This window comes from Phocoena phocoena, chromosome 3 (genome assembly GCF_963924675.1).
Source record: "Phocoena phocoena chromosome 3, mPhoPho1.1, whole genome shotgun sequence".
NCBI lineage: Eukaryota > Metazoa > Chordata > Mammalia > Artiodactyla > Phocoenidae > Phocoena > Phocoena phocoena.
In genome coordinates, this window is record NC_089221.1 from 122,680,127 (window position 1) to 122,700,933 (window position 20,807).

General features: G+C 39.6%; 1 protein-coding gene across 1 annotated transcript; it reads right to left on the reverse strand.

Moving 5' to 3' along the window:
• Positions 1-2,554: 2,554 nt before the first annotated feature.
• LOC136120284 (zinc finger protein 419-like) lies at positions 2,555-3,742 on the reverse strand. Its single transcript, XM_065873724.1, is given in 2 exon segments — positions 2,555-2,865; positions 3,016-3,742. Coding segments are annotated over 2 exon segments (1,038 nt in total).
• Positions 3,743-20,807: the final 17,065 nt, after the last annotated feature.

The following is a 20,807-nucleotide window of genomic DNA, read 5'->3' on the forward strand; positions in this document are numbered from 1 at the left end:
TTTCCAACAAGATGCTCACTTAACGTTCGCTACTGGTTACATCTACAAAGCTCAATTGTATTTACTAAATACGTCTACGTATTAATGGGAATCACTTACTGTCCTGTGGCATCAGACTTGGCAAGTTGTCTAAGATATGATCCTTGCCTTGAAGGTGCAGAGAGACGTAAAAGCCAGGGACTAGTCCGGGCCCTCAGGATCCATTGGTGAATGAGACAGAGAAAGTCCTTATTCTCAGAGAGTTTCCAGACTAGAAAGGGGATACCTACAACAAAGAAAAATACTATTACAAAACTTTAAGATAATTCCAAAAACTGATATATGCTACAAGATGATGAAGCAGTGTAATATAACAGAAATCTATTGCATCTAACTTCTTTAAACAGGGGCTCAGGAAAGACCTTCTGAAGAACTGCCATTTAAGCTGACAATCTGAGAACAGGGTGTTCTAGGCAGTGTGAGTGGCAATTCAAAGGTCTTATGTTTACCTCACACCAGTCAGAATGGCCATCATTAAAAAGTCTGCAAATAACAAATGCTGGAGAGGGTATGAAGAAAAGGGAACCCTCCTACACTGTTGGAGGAAATGTAAATTGGTACAACCATTACAGACAACAGTATGGAGGTTTCTTCAAAAATTAATAATAGAGTTATTACATGATTCAGTAATCCTACTCCTGGGCATATATCTGGAGAAAACTCTAATTCAAAAAGATACATGTAACCCAATATTCATAGCAGCACTTTTCACAATAGCCAAGACATGGAAGCAACCCAAGTGTTCATTGACAGATCAATGGATAAATAAGATGTGGTATATGTATGCAATGAAATACTACTAAGCCATAAAAAATAATGAAATAATGTCATCTGCAGCAACATGGATGGATCTAGAGATTATCACACTAAGTGAAGTAAGTCAGGAGGAGAAAGACAAATATCATATGATATCACTTATATGTGGAATCTAAAATATGACACAAATGAACATATCTATGTTCATATCTAAACAGAAACAGACTCAAAGACTTAGAAAATAAATTTATGGTTACCAAAGGGTGGGGAGAGTGGAGGGATAAATTAGGAGTTGGGATTAAGAGATACAAAAACAACTGTATAACACAAGGAATTATATTCAATATCTTATAATAAACTATAATGGAAAAGAATCTGAAAAGCAATAGATATATATAAATCAATTTGCTGTACACCAGAAACTGACAGAACATTGTAAATCAAGTAAAATTCAATAAAAACAAAACAAAACATAGGCTTAAAGTCTAGAATAAACTAGCTTATACATCACATATATCACTATTTAAAGTGAGGTAAGTAACTTAGGACGACTTAGAGATACTGCCACACTAAACAGTCAGTGTTAAAAGTTCAAAGCTAGGCAAAAAAAAAAAAAAAAAAGCTAGGCACAGACTCCACTGAGACAACCTCACTCACAGCACTTTCAGAGTGAGGACGCATGTATATGCTGTGAGTTTTCCTGATCTGTTAACCACAAATTATCCCTGGCTGTCAACCATGAATTGGAGGCCACCCCTAACTGCCTTGGCTTCCTCTCTCGCTAGCTGTCATGCTGTCAAGTTCTTGGCACCCTTGGATGCCTGTGCTAAAATGCAATTTTTGGGTTTTTTGTTTATTTGTTTAAAAATTTTGTTGGAGTATAATTGCTTTAAAATGGTGTGTTAGTTTCTGCTATAACAAAGTGAATCAGCTATACATATATCCCCATATCTCCTCCCTCTTGCATCTCCCTCCCACCCTCCCTATCCCACCCCTCTAGGTGGTCACAAAGCACCGAGCTGATCTCCCTGTGCTATGCAGCTGCTTCCAACTAGCTATCTATTTTACGTTTGGTAGTGTATATATGTCCATGCCACTCTCTCACTTTGTCCCAGCTTACCCTTCCCCCTCCCAATATGCTCAGGTCCATTCTCTAGTAGGTCTGTATCTTTATTCCTGTCTTGCCCCTAGGTTCTTCATGACTTTTTTTTTTTTTTAGATTCCATATATATGTGTTAGCATATGGTATTTGTTTGTCTCTTTCTGACTTACTTCACTCTGTATGACAGACTCTAGGTCCATCCACCTCACTATGAATAACTCAATTTCATTTCTTTTAATGGCTGAGTAATATTCCATTGTATATATGGGTCACATCATCTTTATCCATTCATCTGTCGATGGACACATACATTGATTCCATGTCCTGGCTATTGTAAATAGAGCTGCAATGAACATTCTGGTAAATGACTCTACTTGAATTATGGTTTTCTCAGGGTGTATGCCCAGCAGTGTGACTGCTGGCTCCTATGGTAGTTCTATTTTTAGTTTTGTAAGGAATCTCCATACTGTTCTCCATAGTGGCTGTATCAATTTACATTCCCACCAACAGTGCAAAAGGGTTCCTTTTTCTCCACACCTCTCCAGCATTTATTGTTTATAGATTATTTGACGATGGCCATTCTGACTGGTGTGAGGTCATACCTCATTGCAGTTTTGATTTGCATTTCTCTAATGATTAGTGACGTTGAGCATTCTTTCATGTGTTTGTTGGCAATCTGTATATCTTATTTGGAGAAATGTCTTTGTAGACAAAGACTTCCCCACATTCACTGCACATATAAGGCCTTTCTCTAGTGTGGATTCTCTGACGGACAACAAGACTTGTTTTGTAAGTGAAGGGCTTCCCACATTCACTGCATTTAAAAGGCTTTACTCCAGTGTGGACTTTTTGGTGCTGAACAAGTGTATACTTGCACATGAAGGCTTTCTCACATTCATTACACTTATAGGGTCTTTCTCCAGTATGGATTCTCTGGTGCTCAGCAAGTTTAACTTTGCCATTGAGAGCTTTCCCACATTCGCTGCACACATAACGCCTTCATGCAGTGTGAACATTCTCATGTCTATTGAAGGCAAAACTGCTTGTAAAGAATTTCCCACATTTGTTACACCCATAAGCCTTCTCTAAAGTGTGAATTCTCTTATGCACAATAAGACTTCCTTTGTAGACATAGGCTTTCCCACATTCACTGCACATGTAAGGCCTTTCTCCAGTGTGGATTCGCTGGTGATAAAGAAGCCTTTTTTTGAAGACAAAGGACTTCCCACATTTGCTACACCCATAAGGCCTTTCTCCACTGTGGATCCTCTGGTGCACAAGAAGGTTATTTTTGTACAGGAAGCACTTTCCACATTCACCACATTTATGAGGATTTTCTCCAGTGTGGATTTTTTGGTGCTGAACAAGTGAATCCTTGCAAAGGAAGGCTTTCCCACATTAATTACACTCATATGGTCTTTTTCCAGTGTGGATTCTCTGGTGCTCAAAAAGTTTATATTTGTGGGCAAAGACTTTCTCACAATTACAGCACTCATAAGGCCTTTCTCCTGTGTGAACTTTCTGATGATGAATAAGACTGGAGCTGTGTCTAAAGAACTTCCCACAGTCACTGCACTCATAAGGTTTTTCTCCAGTGTGAACTCTCAGGTGCTCTGCGAATTTAAACTTTTTACTGAAGGCTTTGCCACATTCACTGCACGTGTGATGCTCTTGCCCAGGGTGAGAGACTTCCCTTCTCTGCCTGCTTCTACGTGGATGCTCTCCATCGTGGGAGGGCTGGTGCTGGGGACAGCCTAAGCTGCCTAGGAAAGCCTTCTCAACCTCTCTGCACGTGAACATATTGTCAGCCAAGTACAAAACATCTTTCTCCACCAGGACGCTCATATCGGAAGACAGAGGCTTCAGGATAGATGGCTCCAGCTTTGGATTCCTGTCTTCTGTCACTTGTTCTACAGAAACACATTGTTCAGAAACAGCCTCCTCAGCTTCTACTCCATGCTAACAACCCAGGGAGGCTATAAGTGACAGGTTCTCCAGCGTCATGTCACCATACAGGAGTCTCTGAGCATCATTAAGGAGACACCACTCCTCCTGGGAGAAGGACACAGCCACATCCTCAAAGATCACATGGCCCTGTCCAGGGACCATAAATGCTGCTGCTACCATGGGAACCTGAAACAATAACGGAATCCAAATGGATGAAGACTCCTTCTTTCCTGGAAAGGAGTCAGCCAATGAAAAGCCATGGACTCTGGGCTGGGTCCTGCACCACGTTGGTTGACATAGGACCCTGTGGTCACGGTGGTGCCAGGAGATGTGCAGGATAATGGCGGAGACCTAGGCCAAAAATCCTGGAAGCCGGTTCCACAACCCGCTCACTCCTGGGCAGTGTGGACGGCGCCCCTCGGGCTCTTTCCAGTTTCTCTAAGCTCGGCTCCACTGAGTGATCCTGAGACTCGGGTCCTGCAGATGGCAGCAAAAGCAGCCAAATGACCTCCTTCAGGTAGGAGCCAGAAGTCCCGCCCACTCCTAATTCTTCTGCCCCTTTTTGGATTGGGTTGTGTGTTTTTTTGATATTGAGCTGCATGAGCTGCTTGTAAATTTTGGAGATTAATCCTTTGCCTGTTGCTTCAATTCCAAATATCTTCTCCCATTCTTTTTGTCTTTTTTATGGTTTCCTTTGCTGTGCAAAAGCTTTTAAGTTATATTAGGTCCCATTTGTTTATTTTTGTTTTTATTTCCATTTCTCTAGGAGGTGGGTCAAATAGGATCCTGCTGTGATCTATGTCCTAGAGTGTTCTGCCTATGTTTTTCTCTAAGAGTTTGATAGTGTCTGGCCTTGAATTTAGTACTTTAATACATTTTGAGTTTATTTTTGTGTATGGTGTTAGGAAGTCTTCTAATTTCATTCTTTTACATGTAGCTGTCCAATTTTCCCAGCACCACTTATTGAAGAGGCTGTCTTTTCGCCATTGTATATTCTTGTCTCCTTTATCAAAAATAAGGTGACCATAGGTGCATGGGTTTATCTCTGGGCTTTCTATCCTCTTCCATTGGTCTATATTTCCGTTTTTGTGCCAGTACCATACTGTCTTGATTACTGCAGATTTGTAGCATAGTCTGAAATCCAGGAGCCTGATTCCCTGAGCTCCATTTTTCTTCCTTAAGATTGCTTTCTCTATTCGGGGTCTTTTGTGTTTGTATACAAATTGTGAAATATTTTGTTCTAGTTCTGTGAAAAATGCCATTGGTAGTTTGATAGGGATTGCATTGAATCTGTAGATTGTGTTGGGTAGTATAGTCATTTCACTATATCGATTCTTCCAATCCAAGAACATGGTATATCTCTCCATCTATTTGTATAATCTTTCATTTCTTTCATCACTGTCTTATACTTTTCTGCATCCAGGACTCTTGTTTCCTTAGGTGGGTTTATTCCTAGGTATTTTATTCTTTTTGTTGCAGGGGTAAATGGGAGTGTTTCCTTGATTTCTCTTTCAGATTTTTCATCATTAGTGTATAGGAATGCAAGACATTTCTGTGCATTAATTTTGTATCTTGCTACTTTACCAAATTCATTGATTAGCTCTAGTAGTTTTCTGGTAGCATCTTTAGGATTCTCTATGTATAGTATCACATCATCTGCAAACAGTGACAGATTTACTTTTGTTTTCCAATTTGGATTTCTTTTATTTCTTTTTCTTCTCTGATTTCTGTGTCTAAAACTTCCAAAGCTATGTTGAATAATAGTGGTGAGAATGGAAAACCTTGTCTTGTTCCTGATCGTAGAGGAAACGGTTTCAGATTTTCACCATTGAGGATGATGCTAACAGTGGGTTTGTCATATACACCCTTTATTATGTTGAGGTAAGTTCCCTTTATGCCTACTTTCTGGAGGTTATTTTATCATAAATTGGTGTTGAATTTTGTCAAAAGCTTTTTCTGCATCTGTTCAGATGATCACATGGTTTTTCTCCTTCAATTTGTTAATATGGTTAATCACATTGATTGATTTGCATATATTGAAGAATCCTTGCATTCCTGGGATAAACCCCACTTGATTATGGTGTATGATCCTTTTAATGTGCTGTTGGATTCTGTTGGTGAGTATTTTGTTGACGATTTTTGCATCTATGTTCATCAGTGATATTGGCCTGTAGTTTTCTTTCTTTGTGACATCTTCCTTTGGTTTTCGTATGAGGGTGGGTGGCCTGTTAGAATGAGTTTGGAAGTGTTCCTCCCTCTGCTATATTTTGGAAGAGTTTGAGAAGGATAGCTGTTAGCTCTTCTCTAAATGTTGATAGAATCTGCCTCTGAAGGCATCTGGTCCTGAGCTTTTGTTTGTTGGAAAATTTTTAATCACACTCTCAATTTCAGTGCTTGTGATTGGTCAGTTTATATTTTCTACTTCTTCCTGGTTCAGTCTCGGAAGGTTGTACTTTTCGAAGAATGTCCATTTCTTCCAGGTTGTCCATTTTATTGGCATATAGTTGCTCGTAGTAATTGGTGATAGTCCTTTGTATTTCTGAAGTGTGAGTTGTTACTTTTCCTTTTTCATTTCTAATTCAATTGATTTGAGTCTTCTCCCTTTTTTTCTTGATGAGTCTGGCTAATGGTTTATCAATTTTGTTTATCTTCTCAAACAAAAACAGCTTTTAGTTTTATTGATCTTTGCTATTGTTTCCTTCATTTTTTAAAAATTTATTTCTGATCTGATCTTTATGATTTCTTTCCTTCTGCTAACTTTGGGGTTTCTTTGCTCTTCTTTCCCTAATTGCTTTAGGTGTAAGGTTGGCTTGTTTATTTGAGATGTTTCTTGAAGTAGGACTGTATTGCTATAAACTTCCCTCTTAAAACTGCTTTTGCTGCATCCCATAAGTTTTGTGTCATCACGTTCTCGTTTTAATTTGTTTCTAGGTATTTTTTAATTTCTTCTTTGATTTCTTTAGTAATCACTTGGTTATTTAGTAGTGTATTGTTTAGCCTCCATGTGTTTGTATTTTTTACAGAATTTTTTCCTGTAACTGATATGTAGTCTCATAGCATTGTGGTCAGAAAACATACGTGATAGGATTTCAATTTTCTTAAATTTACCAAGGCTTGATTTGTGACCCAAGATATGATCTATCCTGGAGAATGTTCCATAAGCACTTGAGAAGAAAGGGTATTCTGTTGTTTTTGGATGGAATGTCCTATAAATATCAGTTAAGTCCACCTTTTTAAATATATCATTTAAAGCTTGTGTTTCCTTATTTATTTTCATTTTGGATGATCTGTCCATTGGTGAAAGTATGGCATTAAAGTTCCCAACTATTATTTTTTTTACTGTCAATTTCCGTTTTATGGCTGTTAGCATTTGCCTTATGTATTGAGGTGATCCTATGTTGGGTGCATAAATATTTACCATTGTTATATCTTCTTCTTGGATTGATCCCTTGATCATTATGTAGTGGCTTTTTTTTGTCTCTTGTAATGGTCTTTATTTTAAAATCTATTTTGTCTGTTATAAGAATTGGTAATCCAGCTTTCTTTTGATTTCCATTTGCATGGAATATCTTTTTCCATCTGCTCACTTTCAGTCTGTATGTGTCCCTAGGTCTGAAATGAATCTCTTGTAGACAGCATATGTACAGGTCTCATTTTTGTTTCCATTTAGCCAGTCTAGGAATTTTGGTTGGAGCATTTAATCCATTTACATTTAAGGTAGTTATCAATATGTATGCTCCTATTACCATTTTCTTAACTGTTTTGGGTTTGTTATTGTAGGTCTTTTCCTTCTCTGTGTTTCCTGCCTAGAGAAGTTCCTTTAGCATTTGTTGTAAAGGTAGTTTGGTAGTGCTGAATTCTCTTAGATTTTGCTTGTCTGTAAAGTTTTTAATTTCTCCCTCAAATCTGAATGAGATCCTTGCTGTGTAGAGTAATCTTGGTTGTAGGTTTTCCCCTTTCATCACTTTAAATATGTCCTGCTATTGCCTTCTGGCTTGCAGAGTTTCTGCTGAAAGGTCAGCTGTTAACCTTATGTGGATTCCCTTGTATGTTATATATTGTTTTTCCCTTGCCGTTTTAATACTTTTTCTTTGTGTTTAATTTTTGATAGTTTGATAATATGTGTCTTGGCATGTTTCTCCTTGAATTTATCTTGTATGGGACTCTCTGTGCTTCTTGGACTTGATTGACTATGTCCTTTCCTATATTAGGGAAGTGTTCAACTCTAATCTCTTCAAATATTTTCTCAGTCCCTTTCTTTTTTCTCTTCTTCTTCTGGGACCCCTATAATTAGCATACTGTTGCATTTAATATTGTCCCAGAGATCTCTGAGACTGTCCTCAATTCTTTTCATTCTTTTTTCCTTATTCTGCTCTGTAGTAGTTATTTCTGCTATTTTATCTTCCAGGTCACTTATCCGTTCCTCTTCCTCAGTCATTCTTCTATTCATTCCTTCTAGAGAATTTTTAATTTCATTTACTGTGTGGTTCATCATTGTTTGTGTGCTCTTTAGTTCTTCTAGGTCCTTGTTAAACATTTCTTGTATTTTCTCCATTCTCTTTCCAAGGTTTTGGATCATCTTTACTATCATTACTCTGAATTCCTTTCAGATATACTGCCTATTTCTTTTTCATCTGTTTGGTCTGATGGGTTTTTACCTTGCTCCTTCATCTGTTGTGCGTTTCTCTGTCTTCTGATTTTGCTTAACTTACTGTGTTTGGAGTCTCCTTTTAGCAGGCTGCAGCTTCCCAGTTCCCATTGTTTTTGGTGTCTGCCTCCAGTGGGTAAGGTTGGTTGACTGGGTTGTGTAAGCTTCCTGGCGGAGGGGACTGTTGCCTGTGTTCTGGTGGATGAGGCTGGATCTTGTCTTTCTGGTGGCCAGAATCTCGGCCAGTGGTGTGTTTTGGGGTGTCTGTGACCTTATTATGATTTAGGCAGCCTCTGTGCTAATGGGTGGGGTTGTGTTCCTGTGTTGGTAGTTGTTTGACATTGGGTGTCCAGCACTGCAGCTTGCTGGTCGTTGAGTGGAGCTGGGTCTTAGCATTGAGATGCAGGTCTTTGGGAGAGCTTTTGCCACTTGTTATTATATGGAGCCAGGAGGTCTCTGGTGGACCAGTGTACTGAACTTGACTCTCCCATCTCAGAGGCATAGGCCTGACACCCAGCTGAAGCACTGAGACCCTGTCAGCCATGTGGCTCAGAAAAAAGGCAGAAAAGAAAGAAAAAAAAGAAAGAAAGAAAGAAAGAAGGATAGAAAGAAAATAATAAAATCAAAGAAAATGATTAAAATTAAAAATGTTATTAAAAATAAAAAATAATTAAAAAGTAATAAAGAAAAAAAGGTCAGAGAGAACCCTAGGACAAATGGTAAAAGCAAAGCTATACAGAGAAAGTCACACAAAGAAGCATACACATACACACTCACAAAAAGAGAAAAAGGAAAAAATATATATATATATATAAAAGGAAGAGAGCAACCAAATCAATAAACCAATCTACCAATTATAATAAACTCTGAACACTAAAATAAGATAAACATAAAACCAGAAACAAATTAGATACAGAAAGCAAACCCCAAGTCTAAAGTTGCTCCCAAAGTCCACTGCCTCAATTTGGGATGATTCGTTGTCTATTCAGATATTCCACAGATGCAGGGTACATCAAGTTGATTGCGGAGATTTAATCTGCTGCTCCCGAGGCTGCTGGGAGAGATTTCCCTTTCTCTTCTTTTTGCACACAGTTCCTGGGTTTCAGCTGTGGATTTAGGCCTGCCTCTGCGTGTAGGTCACCCTCTGGCGTCTGTTCTTCACTCAGACAGTACAGGGTTACAGAAGCAGCTGATTAAGGAGCTCTGGCTCACTCAGGCCAGGGGGAGGGAGGAGTACAGAATGTGCGGCCAGCCTGCAGAGGCAGAGGCTGACATGACGTTGCAACAGCCTGAGGTGCGCCGTGTGTTCTCCTGAGGAAATTGCCTCTGGATGACGGGACCCTGGCAGTGGCGGGCTGCACAGGCTCTCGGGAGGGGAGGTGTGGATAGTGACCTGTGCTTGCACACAGGCTTCTTGGTGGCTGCAGCAGCAGCCTTAGTGTCTCATGCCCGTCTCTGGGGTCCACGATGTTAGCCGTGGCTCGCGCCCGTCTCTGGAGGTGTTTTAGGTAGTGCTCTGAATTCCTTCTCCTTGCGCTTCCCGAAACAATAGTTTCTTGCCCCTTAGGCAGTTCCAGACTTTTTCTCAGACTCCCTCCCAGCTAGCTGTGGTGTACTAGCCCCCTGCAGGCTGTGTTCATGCAGGCAACCCCAGTCCTCTCCCTGGGATCTGACCTCTGAAGCCAGAGTCTCAGCTGCCATCCCCCACCTGCCCTGGCGGATGAGCAGACAAACCTCTCTGGCTGGTGAGTGTTGGTTGGCACTGATCCTCTGTGCAGGAATCTCTCCGCTTTGTCCTCCGCACCCCTGTTGCTGAGCTCTCCTCCGTGGCTCCGATGCTTCCCCCACACCACTCCCGTCTCCACCAGTGAAGGGGCTTCCTAGTGTGTGGAAACGTTTCCTCCTTCACAGCTCCCTCCCAGAGATGCAGGTACCATCCTTAATCTTTTGTCTCTGTTTTTTCTTTTTTCTTTTGCCCTACCCACATATGTGGGGAGTTTCTTGCCTTTGGGGAAGTCTGAGGTCTTCTGCCAGTGTTCGGTAGGTGTTCTGTAGGAGTTGTTCCACATTTAGATATATTTCTGATGTATTTGTGTGGAGGAAGGCAATCTCCAAGTCTTACTCCTCCACCATCTTGAAGGTGCAATGTTAACCACAGCAATCCACTCGCCTGTTCCACCCACCAAGCCTGTCTCTGACTAGAGACTTCTCGGTGGCTCAGAGCCATCAGCCAGCATGGTTTTGTCTATGAACGTGAGGTGTGTATGCTCATCCTCCTGCCAAACCATGCCGTCTGTCATTATCACCCCAGGAAACAATTTGCTGATCAAAGCAAATGAAAAACAACAACAACAACAACAACAGCTTCATTTAGGAGTTCTGTATTAAATGCCCACTGAGATCTTAATTAAAATTTTTATGTTATCTATGAAATATTATCTGTATAAATCTATCTCTGCCTGTAACAAGGACACAGGGACATGTGCTTTCCTTGTCATACACATTTCCAAATCTCATCCACCTTCCTTTATCACTGGCCCAAAGTTTAGAGTGGAAATGAAGGCAGCTGTGCTCCTATGTGAGTTCTATATATATTTTTTTACATAGAAATCTGTCTAGGTGCCTGGCACAGAGTAAAAAAGTCAATGATTTCATTAAAGGGGGACAGAGCCAAATCAAAAGCAAAATAATAACATCTTCCCAGAACCCTTCAATTAGGCATTCTTTCTACTCATTTCCATAAGTGGCTATGCTTTTTCTATCATAGCGTTGATGACACTTAATTGCTACAGTGTGTTTGCAGTATTACTTTAGTAAGGATAAGAACTGTACTGGTTTTGCTCATCACATCACACTATCCTCAGTTTCTAGCCATTTATAATCATAATTTGTTGAATTAATGAATAAATGAAGCCATTCCTCAGAAGCACTTTCTCAATCTAAAACAAATTCAGGCAATGAGTCTAGTTCTCTGAAATTCTTTCTGTCAATCACAACACTGATCATCACACACCACACCCCAAGCTATATCTTAGTGTATTCTTCTGTAAGTCCACTCTGAGGAAAATTTATTGCAAGTATGGGTACAATGTAAGGTGGTATGTGCTGTCGGTGCATGACCCATAACATTAAGGAAATGCCAAAACAGGAAAAGAAAACTGTATGCATCAGTAGAAATATGTCTTCTGCTCCACTCAGAGTGATATTTCCCAGCAGCTGGGTTCAGGACCAGCTTTTCAGAGGACAAGGATCTTCCTTTGTGCTATGGTCCCCACACAGAGTGTACAAGATCTCCACCGTATTTAGTGGACTTATGAAGTGTCTAGGAATCTATACAGCTGTGCAGGCAGGGAATTACCTAATCCTAGGGGCACAGCTCACTTTGTAGATTTCATAGATTTTTGTATCTACTAGGACAGTTTGAAGACAGTTGTGAATGGTGTCTATTCAAACCAAAATATTTTGTCAGTTTTTAAGAGCTAGTAATAAAGGACCTGAGCCACTCATTGAATATACGCACTATGAATATCCTTCGGTAAATTCCTCTTGGCTTTAACTGGCCAAAGTCAGGTTTTCTTTCAACTGAAGAATTCCACACGATTCATAAAACATAATCATTAGCTATTTAATTCAGCTTCCAGTAACAAATAACTTCAACGGTCTCCAATAACAGCATGCGTTATTCATTTTAGTAGTAGTGATTGTAGTGCTGGCTGTTAATATTTAAAATAATCGTACCTTCTATTTGCACATTTTAATGCATGATCTCATGTGAGATTCACAACTTTGAGAGGTAGAAACTAAAGTTACCTCCATTGTACAGATGAGGAAACTGAGGCTGTCTGAGGTCAAATAACTTTCCCAAGAGTCACAGCCAGAATGTGGTAGAGGTTGGATTATCATCTGATATCCAGCATTCTTTCCCTGCACCAACAAAGCCCTTCCTCTTAGACCGGAGACTCACCCATCACTACCTACTCAGATTGAAAGAGAGCAGGAATCACATGCACAGTCAGCTGTACCCTCAATGTTGATATGCCATGACTGCCCCTGATAATCACCAGGTTACCAGGCAACCAGCTGTAAGATGAATAGCACATTGGGAAGATGAAATGATTGGGAGCAAAATTCATTGATCCATTTTACTTTCAGAATTATGCCTGACACCCTACTCTCTTCTATTAGCTTTTTCTCAGTAATGAAATACACACTCTTATTTTTTCAAAACCTTAACAAGTAATATTTCCGTCAAAAAATTCTTCCATTATTTCAATGACATCAAAGCTTGCTACATAAAAACAAATTATGCATAGATTTGATGTGGATGCTTATATTGAAAGATCTGAATTTTTGTAAATCACACCTCCATTCTACCTCATACCAATGCTTTTTTTTCTTTCAGTATTTCTTGAAAGATGCCAGTTAAAATAAAGTCTGTTGAGCTATCATCCTACCCCATTCAGAAGATAAGGGACTTTTATGGTTGGGTTGAATAAAGCTCTTTTACCCAGATCTCATTCCTTTCTTTGTGCTCTCATCTAGACTTCTAAAATTTCCTTCTTTGTGCTCTTGCATTTCAAGTCCCAGAAGTTATCTATTCAAAAATACAATTGTCTACATTTTCCCTTGAAACTGCATAAACAACAGCAACATGCATGCACATATAACCCCCAGTCTGAAAAACCATCCATTTATTTCAGAGTACATATTTTGGATGTATTGATCACATCTTAAGATCTCTTGAATCGCATGTGTTGCAAAAGAAAACACTGTGGAATCAGACACAAATGGACTATTTGCTTGAGATACGTACTAACAGTAATCAGTAAGTATTCATACTATTCATCCTAGAACAATTGGAAAAGTGCATGTAAATGTTTTAAATGGAAATATAAGCAGTAATTTTAGAAGATATATGGATGAGAATATCAGGCAATCAGGAAAATTAGCAATGCATCCTAGGTTTTCAAATCTCACCCTCTGTTTTGTTTGACCCACACAGTGTTTTTTTAAAAAATGAAATCTAAAGAAATAAATCAGGAGAAATTACTTTCAACTTTGAAATTTTAGTTTCTCTTGAAAACTGAAAGATCTGATACCACTACACATAAATTTCTCTACGGTAATGACTAGTCGAGGCTGAGTAGAGGCTGTTCCCTTTAGCAGACAGGGCAGTTTCCACAGACCAACCCTTCCCTGTCATATTCCCAATCTAGCTTCTTTCATTCATTTCCCTTACCTGTCTGTTCCTTATAGGCATGAGATTTTTCAGCCCCTAGTCTATCCCCTCCTACCAACATCTGTCTTCAAAATTTCTCTACTTTAATACTTCCCTCTCCCTCACTACCCATGTCCAGATGGTCACCAGATCCTTTTAGGTTCACCTCTAAAATATATCTCTCTATTTCTGTCTTTCCTTTAACTTGAAATGTCCCCACCCAGTTTTTTCACTATGGCTCATCTGAACTGCTCTCACAGACTACCAACATAACATGGGATTTCCAAGTTCCCCTGCATCCTCCAACCTATTGCTTCAGAGTTGATTATGTGATTCTGTTTCCTAAAATGTTGTTTCTACCATGGCTTATAAAAAGTTCAGACACTATAACATGGCTTCATAAATCCATCATGATTTCTATATCTCTATCCTCACCACACCTGCCACTCTCACCTCCCAATTCACCACACACCTCACTCTCAGCTCCAGCCACGCAGAACTATTTACCTTTCCGAGCTCCAGCTGCTCCAGCTGCTCTCTCGGCCTGGAAAGCCTTTCCTTCCTTTTCCTTCTCCTCCTCCTCCACTCCTCCTTCCTCGCCTTCCTTCCCCACCAGACAAAATACTCTCTCAAGAACATCCTATTTACCATGAACCCTTTCCTAATATCCCACACGTAAAGTACCCTTTCCTTCTCTGCATTCCCACAGTGCTTGGCTTTTAAGTGTCAAAAAGCTCTTATAAATTCCCTTGTACTCTAAGTATATGTCAAATGTTTTCAGTGGAGCATAAATTCCGTGAGGCTAGGTACCATGTCATAACATTTTTTAAATCCTTTTAAAATTTAGTAACTGGGCTTCCCTGGTGGCTCAGTGGTTGAGAGTCCGCCTGCCGATTCAGGGGAGATGGGTACGTGCCCCGGTCCGGGAGGATCCCACATGCCGCGGAATGGCTGGGCCCGTGAGCCATGGCCACTGGGCCTGTGCATCTGGAGGCTGCGCTCTGCAATGGGAGAGGCCACAACAGTGAGAGACCCGCGTACCGCAAAAGAAAAAAAAACCAAACAACTTAGTAAGTTGCTTGCTCACAGTAATAACAAATTCCTGAACATTTACTTAGTTTTGCACACTGTGCTTAACAGTTTGCAAGCACGTCTTCTTTATTCCTCACAAGACTCAGAGCCTCTTGTTTCACAGAAAAGGAAAGTGAGGCACAGAAATGCCTAGTAACTAGCAGAAGGGCCAAACACAAGCAGGTGGCAGAACAAAAATTGAAAATTAGGTCAATTACATGGTCCTAGTCCAAAGACCATGACCCTACTAAACTTTACTTCATGTTACGATTGAAAAATAAAAGTTTATTTAAAAATAAACATGGAGAGTCATCCACAGCATCTAAGCTGAGGTGCTGGTGCAGTCGTTTCACATTAGGAACTCTCTTCTGAAGTGCCCGCTGCAGTACCTCCACAGGATGGAGACCCACAGAAGTGGGTAATGGTACCCAATGAGCAAGTGAAACTAGACTAAGCACAAAGGACAAAAAAAGTCTGGTTTCTGGTTTGGATACATTCAGATGACCAGTGTCTCCCAGCTTGTTGACAACCCACAGGAGACTTGCTGTTAAAGTCAAAGACCTTAAACAAAACAAATCCACTGTGCTGCAGAAGCCCATGAAGGCACACATTGCAGGTAAGAAAGATGACCTGGATTTGGCTTAAGAAGAGAATCTTAAGTTAAATCTCATTAGACAAAATAAAGCTAAGCAGCAGACCTTCAAGATGGCAGAGGAGAAAGACATGGAGATCACCTTTCTCTCCACAAATACATGAAAAATACATCTACATGTGGAACAACTCCTACAGAACACCTACTGAACTGAACGCTGGCAGAAGACCTCACCCTTCCCAAAAGGCAAGAAACTCCCCACATACCTGGGTAGGGCAAAAGAAAAAAGGAAAAACAGAGACAAAAGAATAGGGACAGGACCTGCACCTCTGGGGGGGAGCTGTGAAGGAGAAAAAGTTTCCGCACACTAGGAAGCCCCTTCACTGGTGGGGATGGGGGGTGGGTGGGGAGGAAGCTTTGGAGCCATGAAGGAGATCACAGAACAGGGGTGCAGAGGGCGAAGTGGAGAGATTCCCATACAGAGGATCAGTGCCAACTGGCACTCACCAGCCCAAGAGGCTTCTCTGCTCACCCACCAGGGCAGGTGGGGGCTGGGAGCTGAGGCTCAGGCTTCAGAGGTCAGATCCCAGGGAGAGGACTGGGGTTGGCTGTGTGAAGACAGCCTGAAAGGGGCTAGTGCGCCACAGCTAGCCAGGAGGGAGTCCAGGAAATGTCTGGACCTGCCTAAGAGGCAAGAGACCATTGTTTCAGGGTGTGTAAGGAGAGTGGATTCCTTCCCTGTGTGCCCACAGAAGGTAGAGTACCACCTAAACAGACTCCAGAGACAGGCGCAAGCTGCGGCTATCAGATCAGACCCCAGAAACAGGCATGAAACGCTAAGGCTGAATAGCCTTACGCATTGTACAAGGCCACCAACACCCTGATACCAAACCCAGAACAACGTGTCACAAAAAAAGAAAACTACAGACCAATATCACTGATGAACATAGATGCAAAACTCCTCAACAAAATACTAGCAAACAGAACAGAACAGCATATTAAAAGATCATACACCACGATCAAGAGGGGTTTATGCAGGAATGCAAGGATCCTTCAAAATATGCAAATCAATCAATGTGATATACCAATTAACAAACTGAAGGAGAAAAACCATATGATAATCTCAATAGATGCAAAGAAAGCTTTCAATAAAATTCAACACCCAGTTACGATAAAAATTTTCTAGAAAATGGGCATAGAGGAAACCTACCACAACATAATACAGGACATATATGACAAACCCAGAGCCAACATCATTCTCAATGGTGAGAAACTGAAAGCACTTCCACTAAGATCAGGAACAAGACAAGGCTGTCCACTCTCACCACTATTATTCAACACAGTTTTGGAAGTTTTAGCCACAGCAATCAGAGAAGAAAAAGAAATAAAAGGAATCCAAATAGGAAAAGAAGAAGTAAAGCTGTCACTGTTTGCAGATGACATGATACTATACATAGGGAATCCTAAAGATGCTACCAGAAAACTACTAGAGCTAATCAATGAATTTGGTAAAGTAGCAGGATACAAAATTGATGCACAGAAATGTCTTGCGTTCCTATACACTAATGATCAAAAATCTGAAAAAGAAATTAAGGAAACACTCCCATTTACCATTGTAACAAAAAGAATAATATACCAAGAATAAACCTTCCTATGGAGACAGACGACCTATATGCAGAAAACTATAAGACACTGATGAAAGAAATTAAAGATGATACAAACAGATGGAGAGATATACCATGCTCTTGGATTAGAAGAATCAACATGGTGTGAAAAGGATTATTCTACCCAAAGCAATCTACAGATTCAATGCAATCCTTATCAAACTATTAATGGCATTTTTCACAGAACTAGAAGAAAAAATTTCACAATTTGTATGGCAACACAAAAGGCCCTGAATAGCCAAAGCAATCTTGTGAAAGAAAAATGGAGCTGGAGGAATCAGGCTCCCGGACTTCAGACTATACTACAAAGCTACAGTAATCAAGACAGTATGGTACTGGCACAAAAACAAAAATATACATCAGTGGAAAAGGATAGAATACCCAGAGATAAACCCATGCACATATGGTCACCTTATCTTTGACAAAGGAGGCAAGAATATACAATGGAAAAAAGAAAGCCTCTTCAATAAGTGGTGATGGTTAAAGTGGACAGCTACATGTAAAAGAATGAAATTAGAACACTCCTTAACACCAGACACACAAAAAAACTCAAAATGGATTCAAGACCTAAATGTAAGGGCAGACACTATAAAACTCTTAGGAGAAACATAGGCAGATCACAGCAAAATCCTTATTGACCCACCTCCTAGCGAAATGAAAATAAAAACAAAAATAAATAAATGGGACCTAATGAAACTTAAAAGCTTTTGCACAGCAAAGGAAACCTTAAGCAAGATCGAAAGACAACCCTCAGAATGAAAGAAAATATTTGCAAATGAAGAAACTGACAAACGATTAATCTCCAAAATATACAAGCAGGTCATGCACCGCAATCCAAAAATGGTTGGAAGACCTAAATAGACATTTCTCCCAAGAAGACATACAGATTGCCAACAAACACATGAAAAGATGTTCAACATCACTAATCATTAGAGAAATGCAAATCAAAACTACAGTGAGGTATCACCTCACACCAGTCAGAATGACCATCATCAATAAATCTACAAACAATAAATGCTGGAGAGGGTGTGGAGAAAATGGAACCCTCTTGCACTGTTGGTGGGAATAAATACAACCAATATGGAGAACAGTATGGAGGTCCCTTAAAAAACTATAAATAGAACTATCATATGACCCAGTAATCCCACTACTGGGCATATACCTTGAGAAAACCATAATTCAAAAAGGGTCATGTACCAAAATGTTCATTGCAGCTCTATGTACAATAGCCAGGACATGGAAGCAACCTAAGTGTCCATCAACAGATGAGTGGAAAAAGAAGATGCGGCACATATATACAATGGAATATTACTCAGCCATAAAAAGAAATGCAATTGAGTTATTTATAGTGAGGTGGATGGACCTAGAGTCTGTCATACAGAGTGAAGTAAGTCAGAAAGAGAAAAACAAATACCGTATGCTAACACATATATATGGAATCTAAGACAAAATTTTAAAAGGTCATGAAGAACCTAGGGGCAAGATGGGAATAAAGGCACAGACCTACTAGAGAATGGACTTGAGGATATGGGGAGGGGAGGGTAAGCTGTGACAAAGAAAGAGAGTGGCATGGACATATATACACTACCAAATGTAAAATAGATAGCTAGTGGGAAGCAGCCACATAGCAGAGGGAGATCAGCTCGGTGCTTTGTGACCACCTAGAGGGGTGAGATAGGGAGAGTGGGAGGGAGGGAGATGTAAGAGGGAAGAGATATGGGAACATATGTATATGTATAACTGATTCACTTTGTTATAAAGCAGAAACTAACACAACATTCTAAAGCAATTATACTCCAGTAAAGATGTTAAAAATAAAAATAAATAAAGATCACTTAAACAATATTAAAAAAACAAAAAAGGGTCATGTACCACAACATTCATCGCAGCAGTATTTACAATAGCCAGGATGTGGAAGCAACCTAAATGTCCATCATCAGATGAATAAAGAAGACGTGGCGCATATATACAATGGAATATTACTCAGCCATAAAAAGAAATGAAATTGAATTATTTGTAGTGAGGTGCATGAAGCCTAGAATCTGTCATACAGAGTAAAGTATGTCAGAAAGCAAAAAACAAATACCGTATGCTAATGCATATATATGGAATGTAAAAAAAAAAAAGGTCCTGATGAACCTAGGGGCAGGACAGGAATAAAGGTGCAGAGGTAGAGAATGGACCTGAGGACATGGAGGGTGGAAGGGTAAGCTGGGGCGAAGCGAGAGTAGCATCGACATATATACACTGCCAAATGTATAACAGCTAGTGGGAAGGAGCTGCATAGCACAGGGAGATCAGATTGGTGCTTTGTGACCACCAAGAGGGGTGGGATAGGGAGGGCGGGTGGGAGACGCAAGAGGGAGGGGATATGGGGATATATGTATATGTATAGCTGATTCACTTTGTTATACAGCAGAAAATAACACAACATTGTAAAGCAATTATACTCCAATAAAGATGTTAAAGAAAATAAAGCTAAGCATTGAGGAATGAAAAAAATGAATAAAATAAACATTACACTGATCAAATGGTTCAAATACTTTAGCACATTGAAAGAGTGAGTAAATTGACACAAAACAGTATGCAATCGTTATTTTTTAATTTTTTAAATTACTTTTTATTGGAGTTTAGTTGTTTTACAATGTTATGTGTCATTGGAGCATAGTTGTTTTATAATGCTGCACTCTGCTATGCAGGAAAGTGACTCAGGTATACATTTATATATATCCACCCCATTTTACATTTCCTTCCCATTCAGGTCACCACAGAGCATTGAGTAGAATCCCCTGTGCTATACAGTAGGTTCTCATTAGTTATCTATTTTATACATAGCAGTGTATATATGTCAGTCCTAATCTCCCAGTTTATCCTACCTTCCCCCTTCCCCCATTGGTAACCCTACGTTTGTTCTCTACATCTGTGACTCTATTTCTGCTTTGCAAATAAGTTCATCTGTACCATTTTTCTAGATTCCACATATAAGCAATATTATGAAATATTTGTTTTTCTCTTTCTGACTTACTTCACTCTAGGTCCATCCACATCTCTGCAAATTACACTATTTCATTCCTTTTTATGAGTATGTTGTCTTTAAGAAGACTTCCTTCGAATATTTTCCAGATATTGGCAAATTTTCTAACTGAAGAAATATGAGCTATGATAAATTTCAACTTTAGTATCATGTCAACATTTATGTCATAATTATGTAATGGTGGGTTAAATGAAAAGCCATCCTGTAGATACAACATTTTTACATGATCACACACATAAATTAATGATAACTGATAGGTCATATCCAAAGGGAAATAAGGGAGTTAGGTCATTAAGTACTCTAGAGCCATTGTAGAAATGATTTTGTAAGCAGGTACAAAACTAAAAGAGGGAGAATAGAACATTTTTAAAATATTTTCTTATTGAAGATATTATCAATAAATAGATTATGTACCATGGTACATTTATTACGTACCATGAGAACTAAAGAAGAAAATCAGAACTTACTTGAGAAAATTCAAATTAATTTCTTTGGGGAAATAACTGAATCACAGATGGCTATTACTGGAAAGATAATCACTGTATAGCTAAGGGATTAAGAAAATGGGAAATTACTTGTTTGGAGCCATAAACCTAGTCAGATTTTAAAGTAGTCCTAAACACAGTTTTATGATTCCTAGTTCAGCTGTCACCAAACTGTTCCTCTCTGATAGTCTAACACATTAAGTGTGATGATGACAATATTTCTTACCTATTAGAAGAGCATGTGATTTGAG